At 40.3% G+C, this 20,240-nt stretch overlaps 1 protein-coding gene across 1 annotated transcript; it reads right to left on the reverse strand.

Annotated features, from left to right (window-relative positions):
* Positions 1-385: 385 nt before the first annotated feature.
* Positions 386-16,911, reverse strand: tlr3 (toll-like receptor 3). The gene is made up of 6 exons (XM_057842878.1): positions 16,594-16,911; positions 12,510-12,765; positions 10,229-10,392; positions 9,883-10,077; positions 4,998-6,919; positions 386-625 (listed from the first exon to the last, which is right to left on the reverse strand). The coding sequence occupies exons 1-6, from the start codon at positions 16,621-16,623 to the stop codon at positions 388-390; spliced, it is 2,805 nt and encodes a 934-aa protein (XP_057698861.1). The 5' UTR covers positions 16,624-16,911; the 3' UTR covers positions 386-387.
* Positions 16,912-20,240: the final 3,329 nt, after the last annotated feature.

Genomic DNA, 20,240 nt, shown 5'->3' on the forward strand with positions numbered 1-20,240 from the left:
TTAAGCCAAAACAACTGCTGCGTTTGATAGAACTATATGTCTAAATGCTCAATGGGCTGCATACTAAATCAGATGAAATCGTGACTCCGCTGACGTCATCCACCTGTTGGGGACGGGAGAGCCCTATAATGGTAGGCGTGGCTAACCGGCAGATTAAAAGACTCATTTCTCGTCATCTGCGCTTTGCGAAATTGTTGTATATAGTCGAATCGTCTCAAAATATGATTCTAATTCACATAATAATCCTATTTAAGACTTTTTTTTCTCGTGTCGTACGCACTTTAAGTTCCAATAGAAATTTCCAGCTCAAATGTTTTCCTCGGATTAAATAGAAGTGTTCAAACTCTGATTTACATGATGGTGCTTGTTGACATTTGTTTGGAGCTTTTAAAGCAGGGGCGGAAAGGGATCGGTCTTCCCCAGGGCGATGAGCAACTGCTGGCGGAAGGCCATCGCTCGCTCCTCGCCGACGGGCCAGCGCAGAACGCAGCGGCGCCTCAGCATGGCGCGTCGCAGAAAGAGCGACAGCCAGAGTTTGTAGTCGGGCACGTCCTGCACCAACACCAAGATGACCGAGTCCTGGCTGGCCTCCATCACCTGGTGCAAGGCCTGCTGGGCCTTGAAGCTGCCACCCCCCCAAAAAAGAGAAAAAAAATAGATTTTACGCTCGCCTTATTTTAGCTTTCACAACCAGATTTATGGTAGTCTTTTGTTTGGATCTGCAATTTTAACAGGATTTTTGGTAGTTGTTTCACTTTTGCAATCTATTTGGGATTTATACTACTTTTTAGTTAAGCTTGGATATTCAGCGGGGTTTATAGGAGTTTTATTATGTTTTTCAAAACTCTTACCGGAAACTTAGTCATGTGAAAGGGCACCCCATGAAATATTCAGTTCTTTATTAAAAAATGTTGACATACAGTGGGGCAAATAAGTATTTAGTCAACCACCAATTGTGCAAGTTCTCCTACTTGAAAAGATTAGAGAGGCCTGAAATGATCAACATGGGTAAACCTCAACCATGAGAGACAGAATGTGGAAAAAAAAAAAACAGAAAATCACATTGTTTGATTTTTAAAGAATTTATTTCCAAATTAAAGTGGAAACTAAGTAGTTGGTCACCTACAAACAAGCAAGATTTCTGGCAGTCAAAGAGGTCTAATTTCTTCTAACGAGGCTCCACTTGTTACCTGTTTTAACTCATTATCGGTATAAAAGACACCTGTCCACAATCTCAGTCAGTCACAGTCCAAACTCCACTATAGCCAAGAGCAAAGAGCTGTCGAAGGACACCAGAGACAAAATTGTAGACCTGCACCAGGCAGGGAAGACTGAATCTGTAATAGGTAAAACGCTTGGTGTAAAGAAATCAACTGTGGGAGCAATTATTAGGAATGGAAGACATAGAAGACCACTGATAATCTCCCTCGATCTGGGGCTCCATGCAAGATCTCACCCCGTGGCGTCAAAATAATAACAAGAACGGTGAGCAAAAATCCCAGAACCACACGGGGGGACCTTGTCAATGACCTACAGAGAGCTGGGACCACAGTAACAAAGGCTACTATCAGTAACACAATGTGCCGCCTAGTACTCCAATCCTGCACTGCCAGACGTGTCCCCCTGCTGAAGAAAGTACACGTCCAGGCCCGTCTGCGGTTCGCTATAGAGCATTTGGATGATCCAGAAGAGGACTGGGAGAATGCGTTATGGTCAAATGAAACCAAAATAGAACTTCTTGGTAGTAACACAGGTTCTCGTGTTTGGAGGAGAAAGAATACTGAATTGCATCTGAAGAACACCATACCCACAGTGAAGCATGGGGGAGGAAACATCATGCTTTGGGGGTGTTTTTCTGCAAAGGGACCAGGACGACTGATCTGTGTAAAGGAATGAATGAATGGGGCCATGTATCGAGAGATTGTGAGTGAAAATCTCCTTCCATCAGTAAGGGCATTGAAGATGAGACGTGGCTGGGTCTTTTAGCGTGACAATGATCCCAAACACACAGCCAGGGCAACAGAGGAGTGGCTTTGTAAGAAGCATTTCAAGGTCCTGGAGTGGCCTAGCTAGTCTTCAGGTCTCAACCCCATAGAAAACCTGTGGAGGGAGTTGAAAGTCCGTGTTGCCCAACGACAGCCCCAAAACATCACTGCTCTAGAGGAGATCTGCATGGAGGAATGGGCCAAAATACCTGCAACAGTGTGTGAAAAGCTTGTGAAGAGTTACAGAAAACGTTATTGCCAACAAAGGGTACATAACAAAGTATTGAGATGAACTTTTGGTATTGACCAAATACTTATTTTCCATCAAGATTTGCAAATAAATTCTTTCAAAATCAAACAATGTGATTTTCTGTTTGTTTTTCCACATTCTCTCTCATGGTTGAGGTTTACCCATGTTGACAATTACAGGCCTTTCTCATTTTTCAAGTGGGAGAACTTGCACAATTGGTGGTTGACTAAATACTTATTTGCCCCACTGTATGTGGGAATTTATACTACTTTTTAGTTAAGTTTGGATGTTTGGAGGGGGATTTACAGTAGTCTCATTACATTTTTCACTACTCTTACCTGATCTATGGTAGACTCATATTAAGATCTGCAATTTTAGGGGGATTTTTTTTCCTTAGCTTTTGCAGTTTGTGTTGGATTGTGTTGTGTAAAGATTTAATATTTAGGGGATTTACGGTGGTCTTATTTTACTTTTCACAACTCTTGACGGATTTATGGTTAAGATCTGCAATTTTAGGGGGATTTATGACGGGGGGGGGGTTTCCCTCAACTTTTGCAATGTGGGATTTCTCAGAGTATTTTTGTTCAGATTTACTGTAGTCTTATTATATTTTTCACTACTCTTGCTGGATTTATGGAAGACTCAAATTAAGATCTGCAATTTTAGGGGAATTTATTAGTGGGTGGGGGTGTCTTAACTTTCTAAATTTATGCGGGATTCATTCTCGGTTTTTTTTTTGTGTTTTTGTTAAGATCTGCATTTTCAAGAGGGATTCATGATTTTTTTTTTTTTTTTTTACTTAAACAATTTATTTGGGATTAATACTATATATACTATAACATAATACTAATATATATATTACATACGTATATAATACTAATACTATAATAATTAATAATTTTTTGTTAAGATTAGATATTTTGGGGAATTACTGTAGTCTTATATTTTTACTATACTTGTAGGATATAAGGCAGTTTTTTTTTTGTTAAGATTTTAGGAGGAATTTTAGGTGGATTTACTGTATGATTTTGTTTTTTTTTTTCCTTTTGCAATTTATGTGGGATTTATACTACTTTTTAGTTAAGTTTGGATATTTTGGGGAATTTACGGTAGTTTTGTTATATTTTTCCACTACCCTTACTGGATTTATGGTAGACTGCAATTTTGGGGGGATTTTTTTTTCTTATCTTTTGCATTTTATATGGGATTATCGATCCTTTTGTGTTAAGATTTGATACTTGGGGAATTTACAGTAGTTTTGTAATAGTTTTCACAACTCTTGCCAGATTTATGGTTAAGATACTTAATTTTAGGGGGATGTAAGGTATTCTCTTTTCTCTTAGCTTTCACAATTTATGTGAGTCTTGTGTTAAAATGAGAATTTTTGGCTCTTTACGTTAGTCTTGTTTTAGATTTTGTGGAATTTAGGGTGGTCTTACTTTAAGATCAGCAATTTGGGGGAGCATTTTTTTTTTTTTTTTTAATCTTAGCTTTTGCAATTTATGTGGAATTTATGCTAGTCTTGTGCTGAAATCAGCAATTTGGACAGGGATTTATGTTGTTTTAATACTATTTTTTGCCATTTGTGTGGGATTTATGCTAGACTTATGTTTTTAATTTGAGGAAATATACAGGAGTCTCATATTAGTTTTGTATAATTTATGAGAGTCCCTCATTAAGATCAGAAATTTGGTTGTGGATTTACAGTGCTGCTCGAAAGTTTGTGAACCCCACAGCGATGGTCAGATTTTTTGTAAAAAAACCTAAAATAACCTTATTAAATGTTAAGTTATACCCAAATCCACAATACTGACATTCCAAATAATGGACTGAAACAAAAGAAATAGTTATATTGTCATTCTTTATTTAACAAAAGTGGTTGATTTAAGAAAAACTCAGATATCATGTGTGCAAAAGTATGTGAACCCCTTCAGTTAATAGGATATTGCGCCTCCTTTTGCAGAGATTACCTCAACCAAACGGTTTCTGTAGTGACTAATCAGCCTCTCACATCTACTTTGGGGGATTTTTGCCCATTCTTCCTTGCAGAACGCAGTCAGTTGAGAGAGGTTTGATGGGCGTCTGGCATGAACTGCTCGCTTCAGGTCCCGCCACAGCATTTCAATGGGATTTAGGTCAGGACTTTGACTGGGCCAGTCCAGAACACGAATCTTCTTCTTTTTCAGCCATTCCTTGGTTGTATTGCTGGAATGCTTTGGATCATTATCATGTTGCATGATCCACCTTCTGCCAAGCTTTAACTTCAAAACAGATGGCGTCAGGTTATGTTCTAGGATTTGACAATATTCCTCAGAATTCATGATTCCCTGGACTATGTGGAGTTGTCCAGGTCCTGAGGATGAAAAGCAAGCCCAGATCTTGACATTCCCACCTCCATGCTTCACTGTTGGGAGAAGGTTCTTTTGGTGGTACGCAGTGTTGACTTTTCGCCAGACATGGCGGTTTTGGTTGTGACCAAACAGTTCAATTTTGCACCTACATCAGTTGATGAAAACTCTTTTTAATTTAGTCTCGACAACACAACTGTTAAAAAAACAAAAAAAAAACTACTGAATTGATTGATTAGGAAATCAGGTTGAAATAATAGAAAATTCCAAAATGTTGAGGGGGTTCACAAACTTTTGAGCAGCACTGTATGTTCTGTTTTGGGGGTTTTTAGCTGTGAATTATTGTAGATTAACACTTACACTAACGCATGCAACCTTTCAAATAGGCGATTTAGAAGAGCCAAAACAACTTACCGGCTGCACCACGGATCCAGGAGGAGACTCTCTGTCACGACAAAAAGAATTTTCCGGGAGTTCCTCATGTTCTGCACGATAGATTCCAGATGGGACATTCCCGCCACTGGATCGCGGTCCTCCAAGTAAAATCGGCACGCGTGGCATTCCGGGCGCAATTCGGCGCTCTCTGCCGAATCGGCCTCCTCCTGGCGGCAGGTGCGACACCCGCAGTGCTCCAGGGGCAAAATGGCTCTCTCCACCCAGCCGGCGTCAACCTCGGCGTGGATGACGTACGCGTCGTACTCGAATTGCCGGCCCTCCTCGGCCTTGCCGTCGCTGAAGCCCAAAGACCGGTTGACCAAGATGTTCCAGTAGAAGCGGATTCTCCAGCCGTGGAAGCGCATCAGGAGCGGCGTCACCGTCAGCAACGCCACCAGAGTAACGTTCAAAACGTAGAGCGCGTAGAACGGCGCACCGTCCTTGCAGGAGAGCGGATCGAAATCCGCGACGGAGCGATTAAAGTAAGCCAGCGGCGTGTTGCACCTGTACTGGTCTTTCCAGCCGGGAACGTCAGTCGCGTTGGTGGTGTTCAACCACGTGACGAACCACAGGATGCTTTCGCACGTGCAATCGAAGGGATTCTTGTCCATGAGGAGATAGCTGAGATTGGACAAGGGAGTACGGAAAACCTCGGGTCTCACGGTGGTGATCAAGTTCCTCTGGAGGCGTAAGTCCTTCAGCAGGGTCAGGCTGTCGAACACGGAGTCCTTCAGGTAGTTTAGCAGGTTGTTGCTAAGGGTGAGCTCCCGCAGGTTCCTCAGCCCGCTCAGCGCTCCCGCCGGGATCTCGTCCAGACCGTTGTTGTCCATCTCCAGGTTGGTCAGGTTCTCCAAGCCGTTCAGGTATAAGACGGGCCCTCCCAGGTTGGCGTCCTTCCACAAGCGCGCCAGGTTGTTGTGTTGCAGCTTGAGGACCTTCAGTTTTACGAGTCGGCTCAGCAGTTCGACTTTCAAGTTGGCGATGTTGTTGTTGCTCAGGTCCAAGTAAGCCAGGTCGACCAAGCCGTGGAACGGAGATGGATCTAAGTTCAAGGAAGCGGCCGTGAGACTCTTACTCAGTGTCAGGAGCTTCAGTCCGGGGGTGCCGACGAACGACGAGGAGCTGAGGGTGAGCGTCTGGTGGTTGTAGGACAAGCGAAGCTCCTGGAGTCTGTCCAAGCCTCGGAACTCTTCCCCGCTCAGAGTCTGCCTGATAAAGTTGAAGTCCAGAAGAAGGTGGGTGAGGTTTCCCAAACTGGAGAAGGCGCCTGGCTGAATGTGTGAAATGGCCGCCGCCGTCAAGTTGAGCATCAGCAGCGACCCTCCTAGTGAGACCAGCGTCTCGTTGGAGATGCTCTTCAGCGACGCGTAGCTGCTCCAGCTCAGGTCCAGTTCTCGGAGATTCTTCAGGCCCGTGAAAGTCCGCTGGGTGAGCGTCCGCACCGAAGTACCCCGCAGACACAACGTCTCCAGGTCACCCAACGGCCGGAAAGAGAAGTCGTCGATGATGGGCGTGGCGGAGGTGTGACTTTTCACCAGCGCTCTCTGCAAATCCAGTCGCTTCAAAGCACCTAGACCCTGAAAAGTCCCTTCGGTTAAGTGCTTGATATTGTTGTCCGACAAAACCAGAACATCCAGTTTGCCGAGCCAGCGGAAGGAGCCCTCTTCGATTTTCCCCAAGCCGTTGCCGGACAGGTCCAGGAAAGTGACGTTACTTTCCCGCAAATCCCTGAAGGTGCCATTGGTGAGCGTCACTAGCTTCATCTTCTGCAGGGACAAATACCGGATGGACGTTCCCGACAGCGCCGAGCAAAGTTTGGAGATAGCCGTCGTTCCCATCTTGCTACCGTCCATGATTAAAGTAGTCAGGTGGGAAATGGGCCAGAAGGAACCCGGCTCTACCTGCGCAACATCAACCGCGACATGAATTGTTGTTTTCCAATTTCTTTGACCGCACTTGTTTATTTAATCATGACCACTGTTGTTTTCGTCAACCGTGACGATAACAAAAATACTTCATTGACAAAATTTGACAGGTTACAAGGTGACAAGTTTTTGTTCGTATGCTGCCCTCGTTTTGAAAACCTCTACCTTGTGCAGGTGTTATTTTGTTGTCTTATGTGCTCACTGCCTACTGCCTCGATTTAGCCTCGGTTTAGATTTATCAATCCCCGTTGACCAGCTGTTATTGACCCATTTTGTTCTTCCCCCTTTTCTGCGATCTTTTTGTTTTCTTTATTCCCGGACCCTAACATCCAGTTGCAGATAAACCCATTGGAAAACCCCCACCAAGCTGGCGTTGTCCTCGTAGACCAGGGGCCGCAGTGTGTCCTGGTCTTTGTTCCCACTAATTCAGCACAGACAGTTGAACCAATGAGGTTTCAGCAGAAAAAAGAAGCACCTGACTGCAATTCACTGATTGCACTTGGAAGAAACAATCCATCATCTGCTGCTTAATCCAGAGTCGGGTCGCAGGGGCAGCAGCTTTAGCAGGGAAGTCCAGACTTCCCTCTCCCCAGGCACTTCAACCAGCTCCTCTGGCGGGATCCCATGGCGTTCCCAGGCAAGCCGAGAGACATAGTCCCTCAGCGTGTCCTTGGTCGTCCCCAGGGCCTCCCGCCAGTGGGACGTTCCTGGAACACCTCTGAAAGGAGGCGTTCAGGAGGCATTCGAACCAGATGCCCGAGCCACCTCAGGTGGCTCCTCTCAACGTGGAGGGGTAGCGGCTCGACGAAGAGTCCCTCCCGGATGACCCAGCTTATATCTCTAAGGGAGCGCGGATACCCTACGGAGGAAACTCATTTCAGCCGCTTGTATCCGGGATCTTGTTCTTTCAGTCACGACCCACAGCTCGTGACCATAGGTGAGGGTAAGAATGTAGACACCTTGTAAACCGAGAGCTTCGCCTTTAGGCTCAGCTCCTTCTTCACCACGACAGACCGATGCAGCGTCCGCATTACTGCAGACGCTGTACCGATCCGCCTGTCGATCTCCCGCTCCCTCTTACCCTCACTCGTGAACAAGACCCCAAGACACTTGAACTCCTCAACTTGGGGCAGGATCTCATCTCCGACCCAGAGAGGGCAAGCTACCCTTTTCTAATTTTGAGGTGCTGATTTTCATCCCAACCGTTTCACACTCGACTGCGAACCGCTGTGAGAGTTGGATGTCACGGCTTGATGAAGCCAACAGCACCACATCATCTGCAAAAAGCAGAGATGCAATGCTGAGGCCACCAAATCGGACCCCCTCAAAGCTTTGGTTGTGCCTTGAAATTCTGTCCCATAAAAATTATGAACAGAATCTGTGACAAAGGGCACCCTTGGCACCCTTGGCAGAGTCCAACCCTCACTGGGAACTAATTCAACTTACTGTCAGAAATTCGGACCAAACGCTGGCATTGGTCGTACAGGGACTAAACAGCCCTTACCAAGGGGCTCGGTGCCCCGTACTCCCGGGGCACCCACCACAGGACTCCCCGAGGCACACGGTCAAACGCCTTCTCCAGATCCACAAAACAAATGTTGACTGGCTGGGCAAACTCCCATGCACCCTTGAGGACCCTGCTAATGCTGTAAAGCTGGTCCACAGTTCCACGGCAGGGACGAAAACCACACTGCTCCTCCTGAATCTGAGATTTGACTTCCTGATGGACCATCCTCTCCAGCACCCCTGAATAGACTTTACCAGGGAGGCTGAGGAGTGTGATCCCTCTATAATTGGAACACACCCCCTGGTCCTCCTTCTTAAAAAGAGGGACCACCACCCCGGTCTGCCCAAAAGTTAGCTTCTCTAGCTGGGGGTCGGACCACCAAGGCCCCCACCTATGGCTGCTACTCGCATCCCTACGCACCCGACCCCCTTGGCCCCTCCCACATGTGGTGAGTCCATGGGAAGAGGAACCCACGTTGCCTTTTCGGGCTGTTCCTGGTCGGGCCCCATGGGCACAGGCCCAGGAAATTTGAATTTGGAAGAAACCAGATTTGTGAAATGCTGAAAACCCGTACCCACTGTGGCCCTTTGTGGAATAGTTTGCCCAACCCTGTTGTAGACACTGCAGTATATGCCTGTCTGTAGTGCTGCAACGATTAATCGATTAACTTGAGAAAAAAAGCTTAGAATCAAGTTTTGCTGCTTCGAGTTTTTGTTTAATTAGATTAGCTTTGTCATGGTTTTTTTTTTAAGTGTTTGCATTTAGTTTTATTTATTTGAGTGGATTCACTGCCCTCTAGTGGCAACAGTGAATATGACATAACTTATTTAACATGGCTGAATCCAGCTGCTTCCTGTTGAGACCAACATAAAGTCAGTTTTTGTTTGAGCTAATGTTTTTTTATGCATTTGTAATTTAGTTTAGAGGTATATTTAGCCGTTTTTGTATGAATATGCGCTTGATCAATTTGTTAAAAGCATTGTTTAAAAAAAATTTGCATTTTATAGCATTTAAACTAGCAGACTTTTGCTATGTAAGTTAGCTAAGTGTTCTTTTGTTGTACTTAGAATCTTTTTTTTTTTTTTTTTTTTTTTTAAGGCTTGGCTCAGGTATTTTAATTTTTCATGTTCCTTATCCGATTACGCGATTATTCGAACTAACTAGTTGATAGACTAATTAACTACTAAAATAATCAATAGCTGCAGCCCTAATTGTCCGTCAATGTACAATCGAAATTGTTGGAAACTTTACCTATTTTGGACTAAAACCTTTGAATTTTTAGAAACGAAAACATTTTGCGTATTCGTCAACTAAAGCTAGACGAAGATGAGCAAGTTTTAAGTATTGGCCAAAAAGGCAAAGATGAAAATTAAAAGGGCTGCCAAAAACAACAGTAGATGTAAACAAAAGATATTCCATAGTTGATGCTTACTGTTTTGATGGTGGCCGATTCCAGGTTGAGTGTCCGCAGAGACGTGGAGTTGCCAAAGAGAGCAAAGTCATCCTTGGCCAAAGTGGAGAAGGTGTTGAATCCCAGCCTGAGCTCGGCCAGTTGGGGCATCTGAGGCCTGGAACCCAGTTTGGCCGAGTTCAGGTTGTTCTTCGACACATCTAGGAGTTTCAGACTCTGAAAGGCAGGGTGGAAGGATCACACGGTTGCTATCGTTCTTGGATCCGATTCAAATAAGTGAGTTTTTTGCAGTCAACTATAGTATTTTTGTACCCATACTTATGACAATCCTAAATTAACAGAATCACGAAAGCCACCAGTTTTGTACCTGCAGCCCAGCGAAGGCTTCCCCTTTCATTTTCAGCCGGTTACCCGACAGGCGAAAGTCAGTCAGGCTGCCACACCCCTCGAAATCCTCTTCCTGGATGACGTGCACCTCGTTGTGATTGACGTCGAGCGTTCGCAGAAGGGGCAGCGCCTGGCACAGCCCGCCTTCCGGTAGAGGTGTAACAATATGGTCATATATCGCGATACTTTGTATACCAAGAGGATTTTAAAAAATATATCACAGTTTAAAAAAGAAATCCAATCAACAGGATGTGACACAGAAATGCCCCAAAATCAACAAGAAGTCTTCCCGGATTTGGGGCCACTTACAGGTCATTTCCTGTTCATTTAAGGACATGTAAAGGTCACTTCCTGTTCAGTTACCCAATATCAACAGGAAGTGACCCGTAAATTCCCCAAAATCAACAGAATGTGATGCAGAAATGCCCACATAAGCTCTCCCAGATTTGGGACAACTCACAGATCATTTCCTGTTCATTTTTGGGCATTTACAGGTCATTTCCTGATTAGTTTCCCTCAATCATCAGGAAGTGACCCATGAAGTCACATCCTGTTCATTTTTAGGCATTTGCTGGCCACTTCCTGTTCAGTTAGCCAAAATCAACAGGAAGGGACGCAGAAATGCCCCAAAATCAGCAGGAAGTCTTCGCGGATTTGGGCCCACTTACAGGTCAATTCCTGTACATTTTAGGGCATTTACAGGACACTTCCTGTTCAGTTACCCAAAATCAACAGGGAGTGACCCATAAAGTCCACAAAACTAACAAGAAGTGATGCAGAAATGCCCCAAAATGACAAGAAGTCTTCCCGGATTTGGGGCCACTTACAGGTCATTTCCTGTTCATTTTAGGGCATTTAAAGGTCATTTCCTGTTGTTCAGTTACCCAAAATCAACAGGGAGAGACCCGCAAATTCCCCCAAATCAACAGAATGTGATGCAGAAATGACCACAAATGTACAGGAAGTTCTCCCAGATTTGGGGCAACTTACAGGGCATTTCCTGTTCATTATTGGACATTTACAGGAGGTCACGTCCTGATTAGTTTCCCACAATCATCAGGAAGTGAGCCATGAATTCACACCCTGTTCATTTTGGGGCATTTGCTGGCCACTTCCTGTTCAGTTAGCCAAAATCAACAGGAAGGGACACAGAAATGCCCCGAAATGCCTAAAAATCAAAAGGAAGTCTTCCCAGATTTGAGGCCACTTACAGGTCATTTCCTGTTCATTTTAGGGCATTTAAAGGTCACTTCCTGTTCAGTTACCCAAAATCAACAGGGAGTGACCCATAAATTCCACAAAATCAACAGGATGTGATGCAAAAATGCCCCAAAATCAGCAGGAAGTCATGCCGAAATGCCTCAAAATAAAGAGGACGTCTTCCCGGATTTGGCGCCACTTACAGTTAATTTCCTGTACGTTTTAGGCCATTTAAAGGTCATTTCCTTTTCAGTTACCCAAAATCAACAGGACGTGACCTGTAAATTCCCCAAAATCAACAGGATGTGATGCAGAAATGCCCACGTACGAACAAGGAGCCCTCCCAGATTTGGGTCAACTCACAGGTCCCTTCCTTTTCATTTTTGGGCATTTTCAGGTCACTTCCTGATTATTTACCCACAATCATGAGGAAGTGACCCATAAATTCACATCCTGTCCATTTGAGGGCATTTGCAGGCCACTTCCTGTTCAGTTACCCAAAATCAACAGGAAGGGACACAGAAATGCACCAAAATCAACAGGAAGTCTTCCCAGATTTGGGGCAACTTACAGGTCCCTTCCTGCTTATTTTTGGGCATGTACAGGTCACTTCCTGTTCAGTTACCCAAAATCAACAGGGAGTGACCCATACATTCTACAAAATTAACAAAAAGTGATGCATAAATGCCCCCAAATCAGCAGGAAGTCATGTCGAAATGCCTCAAACTAAACAGGAAGTCTTCCCTGATTTGGGGCCACTTAAAGGTCATTTCCTGTTCCGTTTAGGCCATTTATATGCAATTTCCTGTTCATTTTCAGCCATTTACAGATCATTTCCTGTTCAGTCACTCAAAATCAACAGGAGGAGAGCCATGAATTCACTAAATGCAACAGGAAATGACCCAGAAATGCCCCAAAATCAACAGGAAGTGATTAGAAATCAACAATAATTGATCTGGCATGCCCCGAAATGAACTCATTGGCTGCCATTGATGGCAATAGATGTCCAATCCACTTGATGGATTGGTGATCAAATCATTTCAATTCCCATGCACCCCTACCTTCCAGGCCGGTCAGGCTGTTGTAGCTGACGTCCAGGTGTAGGAGACTTGAGTAGTTTCTCAGGGAGTCCGGCGGGATCCGCTTCAGGCGGTTGTGAGACAGGTCTAGGCCGGTGATATTGGCGGGGAGGTTCGGCGGCACGTCGCTCAGGCTCAGACGGCTGCAGTCGGCTCGGGTGCCCCGGACTCGGCAAGGGCTTTTCTCCCGGATGGCGTCGACCGGGAAAAGTAGCGCCAGGAGGCTCGCCAGTAACACCTAGAATCAAGTTTTTTTATTTTATATTTTTAAAATTTTTAAAAAATCCAAAATGGGGGAAAAACAGCATTAACTTGGCGGAAAAGACTTGAAGTTCCGCTCTGAGACCCCCAATTTGGCCAAATTTCAAAATTGTCCGATATACATGTGTGATACATCATTGGAAAGATTAAAATCTCTATTTTCTGGGGGAAGAAAAAATTTCAACAGGAGAGCATTTCTAAAAAAAATGTTTTTTAAACAGCAAAACCCTGTCTGGAGGCGAGAGCATGCGAGAGCAGAATTACAGACGCCATGACTTTAACGAGATATTATCGCATTCTTTCAATCCAAAAACTCCATGTAGCATGTATCACTGAGTGTCAAGACACAGTTGTAAATGCCCACAGCTGGATTTTTGGGGGATTTTATGGGTGAAACATGGTGATATAACAAGGACACAGAAATCGCAGACATCAAGGAGTGGTTGAGATTTTCTTTTTCATATATTTACCCTTTTAAATTTTTTTCCCAATTTTTCTTTGTTTGGATCAATTATTTATCATCTAACATATCGGAGAAAATGCCACGGTAACAAAAAAAATACAATTAAACGATAGTTATGAGGTAGATATCCGTGACTTTTTTACAGACGACATTTGTTTTTATTGTGCCGTCATTTGTTTAAAAGTTTAAAATATGCGAGTGAATAATTTTTTTAAGTGTTTTTTTTTTTTTAAACAAAGTATTGGACATCAATGAATGATTCTAAGCTAAAAACGACAGACATTTTGAATAATAAATATAATTAATTACCTTAGTTTTATGGCTGGGTTAAAACAAAAGCAGTTGCGTGACGTCTGTAAACGGGGGTTTTCAGGGTAAAATGGACAAATTAAAAATAGTTCGGGGTAGGGTTGTTCCGATCATGTTTTTTTGCTCCCGATCCCATCCCGATCGTTTTAGTTTGAGTATCTGCCGATCCCGATATTTCCCGATCCGATTGCTTTTTTTTTTTTGCTCCCGATTCACTTCCAATCATTCCCGATCATATACATTTTGGCAATGCATTAAGAAAAAAATGAATAAAACTCGGACGAATATATACATTCAACATACAGTACATAAGTACTGTGTTTGTTTATTATGACAATAAATCCTCAAGATGGCATTTACATTATTAACATTCTTTCTGTGAGAGGGATCCACGGATAGAAAGACTTGTAATTCTTAAAGGATAAATGTGACTTTGTATATTGTGACTAAATATTGCCATCTAGTGTACTTGTTGAGCTTTCAGTAAATGATACTGTAGCCATTTAACTGTTCTGCCCAAATGCATGATGGGAAGTGCAACCATGACCGTGCGTAGTGGCACCAATTGATATATCTTCTCTGCGTTGGGAAGTAACATAGGGTGTTAAGGAAAAGATCAACCACTACCGTTCTTCCCCACATTGCTTCCCACGATATTTCTAATTGTAATTTTCCAATTAAAAAGAGGCTCCTAAGACTGCCAAAATTCTCTCTACTCATTTTACGCTGCCTGTTAGCTCTATATATAGGTAAAACGGTGCCATTATAGATTGAACGCGACAATGCGTGAGTGGGTAGTGCAGTGCATGCGTTAATTGCATTAAATATTTTAACATGATTAATAAAAAAAGAAAAAAATTACCGCCGTTTACACGATAAATTTGATAGCCCTAATTTAAGCCAAAACTAAAGACTCTGGATGAATGTAAGACATTTTGTCTGTAACGTTAAATACAATTAGAAAACGATTTAATTTAAAAAAAAATATATATATATATATATATATATATTAAAAAAAAGGCATGTCCGATATTTTTTCGCCGATTTTGAAACTTTGAAAATGACGTGATCGGACCCGATCTTCGGGGGCTTCATGCACCATAAATCTGCTATGGCAGGGTTTAGGGTTAAAACAACTGTTGTGTTTGCTAGAAAAATATGTCTACATGCTGCCATAGCAGATTTATGGTGCATGAAGCCCCCGAACTATTCTTAATTTGTCCGTTTTACCCTGGAAATCCCCGTTTACAGACGTCGCGCAACTGCTTTTTGTTTCAACCTAGCCATAAAAAGAAGGTAAGTAATCATATTTATTATTCAAAATGTCATTTTTAGCTTAGAATCATGAATTGATGTCTAATATTTTGCTTAAGAAAAAAACGACTTTAAAAAATTCTTCACTCGCATATTTTAAACTTTTAAACAAATGACGTCACAATGAAAAATGTGGCACCTGTAAAAAAGTCACGGATGTCTACCTCATAACTATCGCTTAATTGTATTTTTTTTGCTAATGTCACATTTTCCCCGATATGTTAGATGATAAATAATCGATCCAAGCAAAGAAAAATTGAAAAATAATGTTTAAAATGGTAAATATATGAAAAAGAACATCTCGACCACTCCTTGTTGTCTGCGATTTCTGCATCGCAACCCTTGGTATATCACCATGTTTCACCCATAAAATCCCCCAAAATTCCAGCTGTGGCCATTCACTGCTGTGTCGACACTCGGTGATACGTGCTACATGGAGTTTTTGGATCAAAACAAGGTAAGTATGCGGTAATGTCTCGTTAAAATCGTGGCGTCTTTAATTCTGCTCTTGTGTGCTCTCACCTCCAGTTAGGGTTTTGCTGTTTAAATTTTTATTTTTTTAAATGCCCTCCTGTTCAAATGTGTTATTCCCCCAGAAAATTGAGATTTGAAGCTTTCCAGTGATGTTTTATTACACATGCATAGAGGACAATTCTGAAATTTGGCCAAAATTGGCCATATATATGGCTGAAAACACTCAGGTGACTTGAAGTTCTGATCTGAGACCCCCAATTTGGCCAAATTTCAAAATTGTCCTATATGCATGTGTGATACATCATTGGACAGCTTAAAATCTCAATTTTCTGGGGGAACAAAAATTTGGACCAGGAGGGCATTTTTATTTTTTTATTTTTTTTTCTAAACAGCAAAACCCTAACTGGAGGCGAGAACATGAGAGAGCAGAATTAAAGACGCCATGATTTTAACGAGATATTATTGCGTACTTACCTTGTTTCGATCCAAAAACTCCATGTAGCATCTATCGAGTGTCAAGACACATGTATGAATGCCCACAACCGGATTTTTGGGGGATTTTATGGGTGAAACATGGTGATATAACAATGGTCGCGATGCAGAAATCGCAGACATCAAGGAGTGGTTGAGAGTTTCTTTTTCATATATTTACCCTTTGAAAGATTTCTTTGTTTGGATTGAATATTTATCATCCAACATATCGGAGAAAATGCGACAGTAACAAAAAAACACCCAAATCATACCCTCCACAAACTGTTTTTTTTTTTTTTACCAATCACCGTTTTATTTTTATTTTAGATTTTAATAAAATTTTATAATGAGGATTAAAGGTACGACGGATGATTAGGGCCTCTGTGTAAAACTGCAATATACTTTATAAAATATCAGTTTTTCCAAATATTTGCTTATGGCTGCCACTGACGACGATATACGTCCAATCCAATTTGATCGCAATTGAATTGGAATCTGATCGCTGCCAGCACCTTCTGATAAAAATGGATTGGTCAATGGCAGTGAAACACAATCACTCAATGGTCACTTTAAATGGCAATGAATAAGTTGTTTTTTTTTAAAAATGGTATTTCAATTTTTTTCAATGAGGAAATATAATTTCATAGTAGACTCTTTTGAGTTACGAGCAAGTTTAAATCAAGTGCAAAGCGTCTGCCACCCTCCACTCCGAACAGATTGGACGTCATTTACCATCAATGGCACTGAAAAATCCAATTCTAATAGCTTTCTTACCAGTTTTTTCCCGTGCGTGGAGCTCATCATTTATTTCTAAACGTTGAAGTCTGCAAGCATTTCCTCAACAATCTTTGAAAAGCGCAAAAAAATACGGACATGAGATTTTTAACTCCGCTTTCACTTCTGCTTTGGTTGTTTGACATTGTGAACAAAACACGCAGATGCGAGGGCCTCCATTTTAGCAGCTAGTTTTCTTAGGAAAAAAATTGTTTGTGTGTCATTGTAAAGTGGAAAAATAAAAGGCTACCGTACTTCCGAGGTTCCGGAGTGGGCGGTGCCTGCCTCAGCCTTGACTCACACTCATGCACGAACCTGTTTTGCGCGCGGGCGTGCATGTATGTATGAATGAATAAATGAATGGGGGAATACCCACATGCAAAGTCTTGCAAGCAGCTGAATATTTAACTCGTTCCCTGCCGTGGACGGCGATTAGACGTCCAAATTAGTTTCGCTGGGCGACAGGCAATAAGTTCCTATTTAAAGAAAAAAAAAATGTATTATTATTATTATTATCATTATGTTAGTTATTTGTACCACCTGACAAAACAGGTTTTACTGGATCACAAATTAATATTATTATTTTTAAAAGGTCATGTTTTCACTAAAAAACAAATTTAAATAAAAAAATACAAAGTCAGTTTTGGATCAAGCATTAATATTTAAATTTTAAAATTGCATTTTTATAAATTATTATCTGTCGGTATTTCTTTATCTTATTATTATTTTACAATTTTCTTTAATCTAAAAAACATATATTGAACCAGGCATTAATTGATATCATTTTAAAAACTAAAAAAAAAAATCCGTTTGTAATTACTATTATTATAAAATTACCCTCCACCCCCGCCCAAAAAATGTTTAATTGGATCAGAAACGAATATATATATAAAAATGTCATGTTTTCATTTTTTTTAAAAAAGAGCAGTGTTGGATGAAGCATTAATATTTAAATTTTAAAAATGTATTTTTATAAATTATTATCTGTCGGTATTTCTATCTCTTATTATTATTTTGCAATTATCTTTAATCTAAAAAAATATATACATTGAAAGAGGCATTAATTTGTATCATTTTAAAAAGTAAAAAAAATACGTTTATAAAAAAAATGTTTTATTGGATCAGAAATCAATATATATGACAATAAGTCATGTTTTCTTTTTTTTTTTTTTTTTAAATCAGCGTTGGATCAAGCATTAATATTTATATTTTAAAAATTCATTTTTATAAATTATTATTTGTCAGTATTTATTTATTATAATTTTACAATGTTCTTTAATCTAAAAAAAAAAAAAAAAAGAGCTATATTGAACGAAGCATTAATTGATATCATTTTAAAAAGTCAAAAATTATTTTTATTATTATTTTACGATTATTTTTACCCCCCTCCAAAAAAAAAAAAAAAAAATGTTTTATTGGATCTGAAATTAATATTGTTATGTCAAAAGTCGTGTTTTCATTACGAAAAAGTTCAGTGTTGGATCAAGCATTAATATTTTTATTTTAAAAATTCATTTTTATAAATTATTATTTGCCGGTATTTCCTTATCTTATTATTATTACTATTGTTATCATTTTACCATTTTCTTTAATATAAAAAAAGCTATATTGAACGAGGCATTGTATTAAAATAAAAAACAAATAAATAAAAACAACTAATTTTTTGGTTTATCATTATTTACAATATTTTTTAATCTAAAAAAAACATCCATGGGTGCAGGCGTTAACATTAATATTTTTTAAATTCATGTTTCAAAAAAAAAAAAAAAAAAAACAATCGAGTAGTGTTTTATTTTTTTTCCTTCTTTTTTATCTTAAAAAATGGACCAGGCATTGATATTAAAATATTTACTCATTGACTGATATTCGTTCAGTTGCTTTCAGCCCTGCCACTTCAAAAGGATTGGACATACTACGTCGTCAATGACAGCCAATGAATTAAAAAGTTATTTTTATTAATACACGATTTGGTGTGAGCGCAACTTGTCCATTTTTGCCTTGCGATTGGCCAGAAACCTGTCGAAGGTACAACCTTCCACTAGAGGGCAGCACAAATCCACAAATTATCTGTCTTCCAACCTTTTTGATGATAGTGTTTTTATTTATGCTGCGCATTTATGGTGCGAATCTTTCCATATTTTCCAATCAACCCTCCAAAAATGATCAAAAGGCTTACATAACAAAATGCTATCAAAAAGGAACAATAAAGAAAATATTTAAATCCAAATTGCAAAAATGAATACCGTATTTTTCAGGCTATAAGTCACACTTAATTTCATAGTTCGGCCATTGGTGCGATTTATACTTTGGAGCAACTTATGTCTGAAATTATTAAGACATTATTTTATCATTTCACAAGTTTATTTTCACACTAAACCGCAAGAAGGCGCTCATGGCCTGTGTGTTAACATTGGCGGTAACTTATAAAAATAACTGAGAAGGACTGAACAAAATGGCACCGAAAAGAAAATCTTATTTCTGCCAGTAGTGAAATATGCAGCCGAAAACGGTAATTGAGTAGCAGAAAGAATGTTTGGAGTTAGCGAGAAACTTGTGAGGGACTGACAAAATGTGGCGGTTAGTCTTACAGAAATGAATAAAACAAAAAACAAAACAAAAAAGTAAATCGTGGGCTAAAACGGCTAGCTGGCCACAGCTAGAGGAACGAGTTCGCACAAGGGTGCTTGAAATAAATTTGCCTCTTGTACTCTGATGTGTCTTATGTTTTTTTCCCCCCTATTTTTAGCTAGTGTGACTTATAGTCCAAAAAATACGCCAAGTTAAAAAAACAAAATTAAGAAATAAAATGATTAAAAACTGTTTTTTTTAATAAACAGAGGTGGGTAGAGTAGCTAAAAATTTCATTCGAGTAAGAGTAGCGTTACTTCTAAATAATATTTCTCAAGTAAAAGTAAAAGAACTCATACAAAAATTTACTTGAGTACAATTTAAAAACACAGTATTTGTTGACAAGAACACTGAAGTAATGAGTAAAATTCTGAGTAACTGCTTACAATGTCTGATTTTGAAAAAAATATATAATGGTGTATATTTTTTTCATCTCTATGAACTGTTATTATTATACTGTACTAAAACCTATTACATGACCGTATTAGGCCAAAAAGATGACACAAAATCATTGAATTTAGAACACAACAACACTATGAAACATCACCTGTCCAAAGTGCATGAAAGCCCTCTAGTGGAGATAAAACATTGTTACCTCGTATTAGTATAACGGAGTCATGTGGTTATTGTTGCGACGTCTCATTGGTGAAACTGAGATGGACACTGTCGGCATCACTTGCAAAAATAAAGTCAATATGTGAATTAAAGACGAAAAATGTAACGACTCAAGTGTAGCTCAAAGTAGTGGAGTAAGAGTAGTGTTTCTTCACAAATCTACTCAAGTAAGTATTGTGATATAAAACTACTCTAAGAAGTACATTTTTCTCAAAAGGTTATACTCAAGTAAATCTAACTAAATAAATGTAACATGTTACTACCCACCTTTTAAAATAAATAAATAAAACGGAAATAAATGTACTGATTGGATTGCAGCTGCATGCGACACAATCTGCTAACTCCCGCCATCTCTTCAGACTCGGCGCTCGTACGGGCTCACCTCGCTTTCACCTTTTCATCCT

This window comes from Corythoichthys intestinalis, chromosome 8 (assembly GCF_030265065.1).
Source record: "Corythoichthys intestinalis isolate RoL2023-P3 chromosome 8, ASM3026506v1, whole genome shotgun sequence".
In the NCBI taxonomy this organism is placed as follows: Eukaryota; Metazoa; Chordata; class Actinopteri; order Syngnathiformes; family Syngnathidae; genus Corythoichthys; species Corythoichthys intestinalis.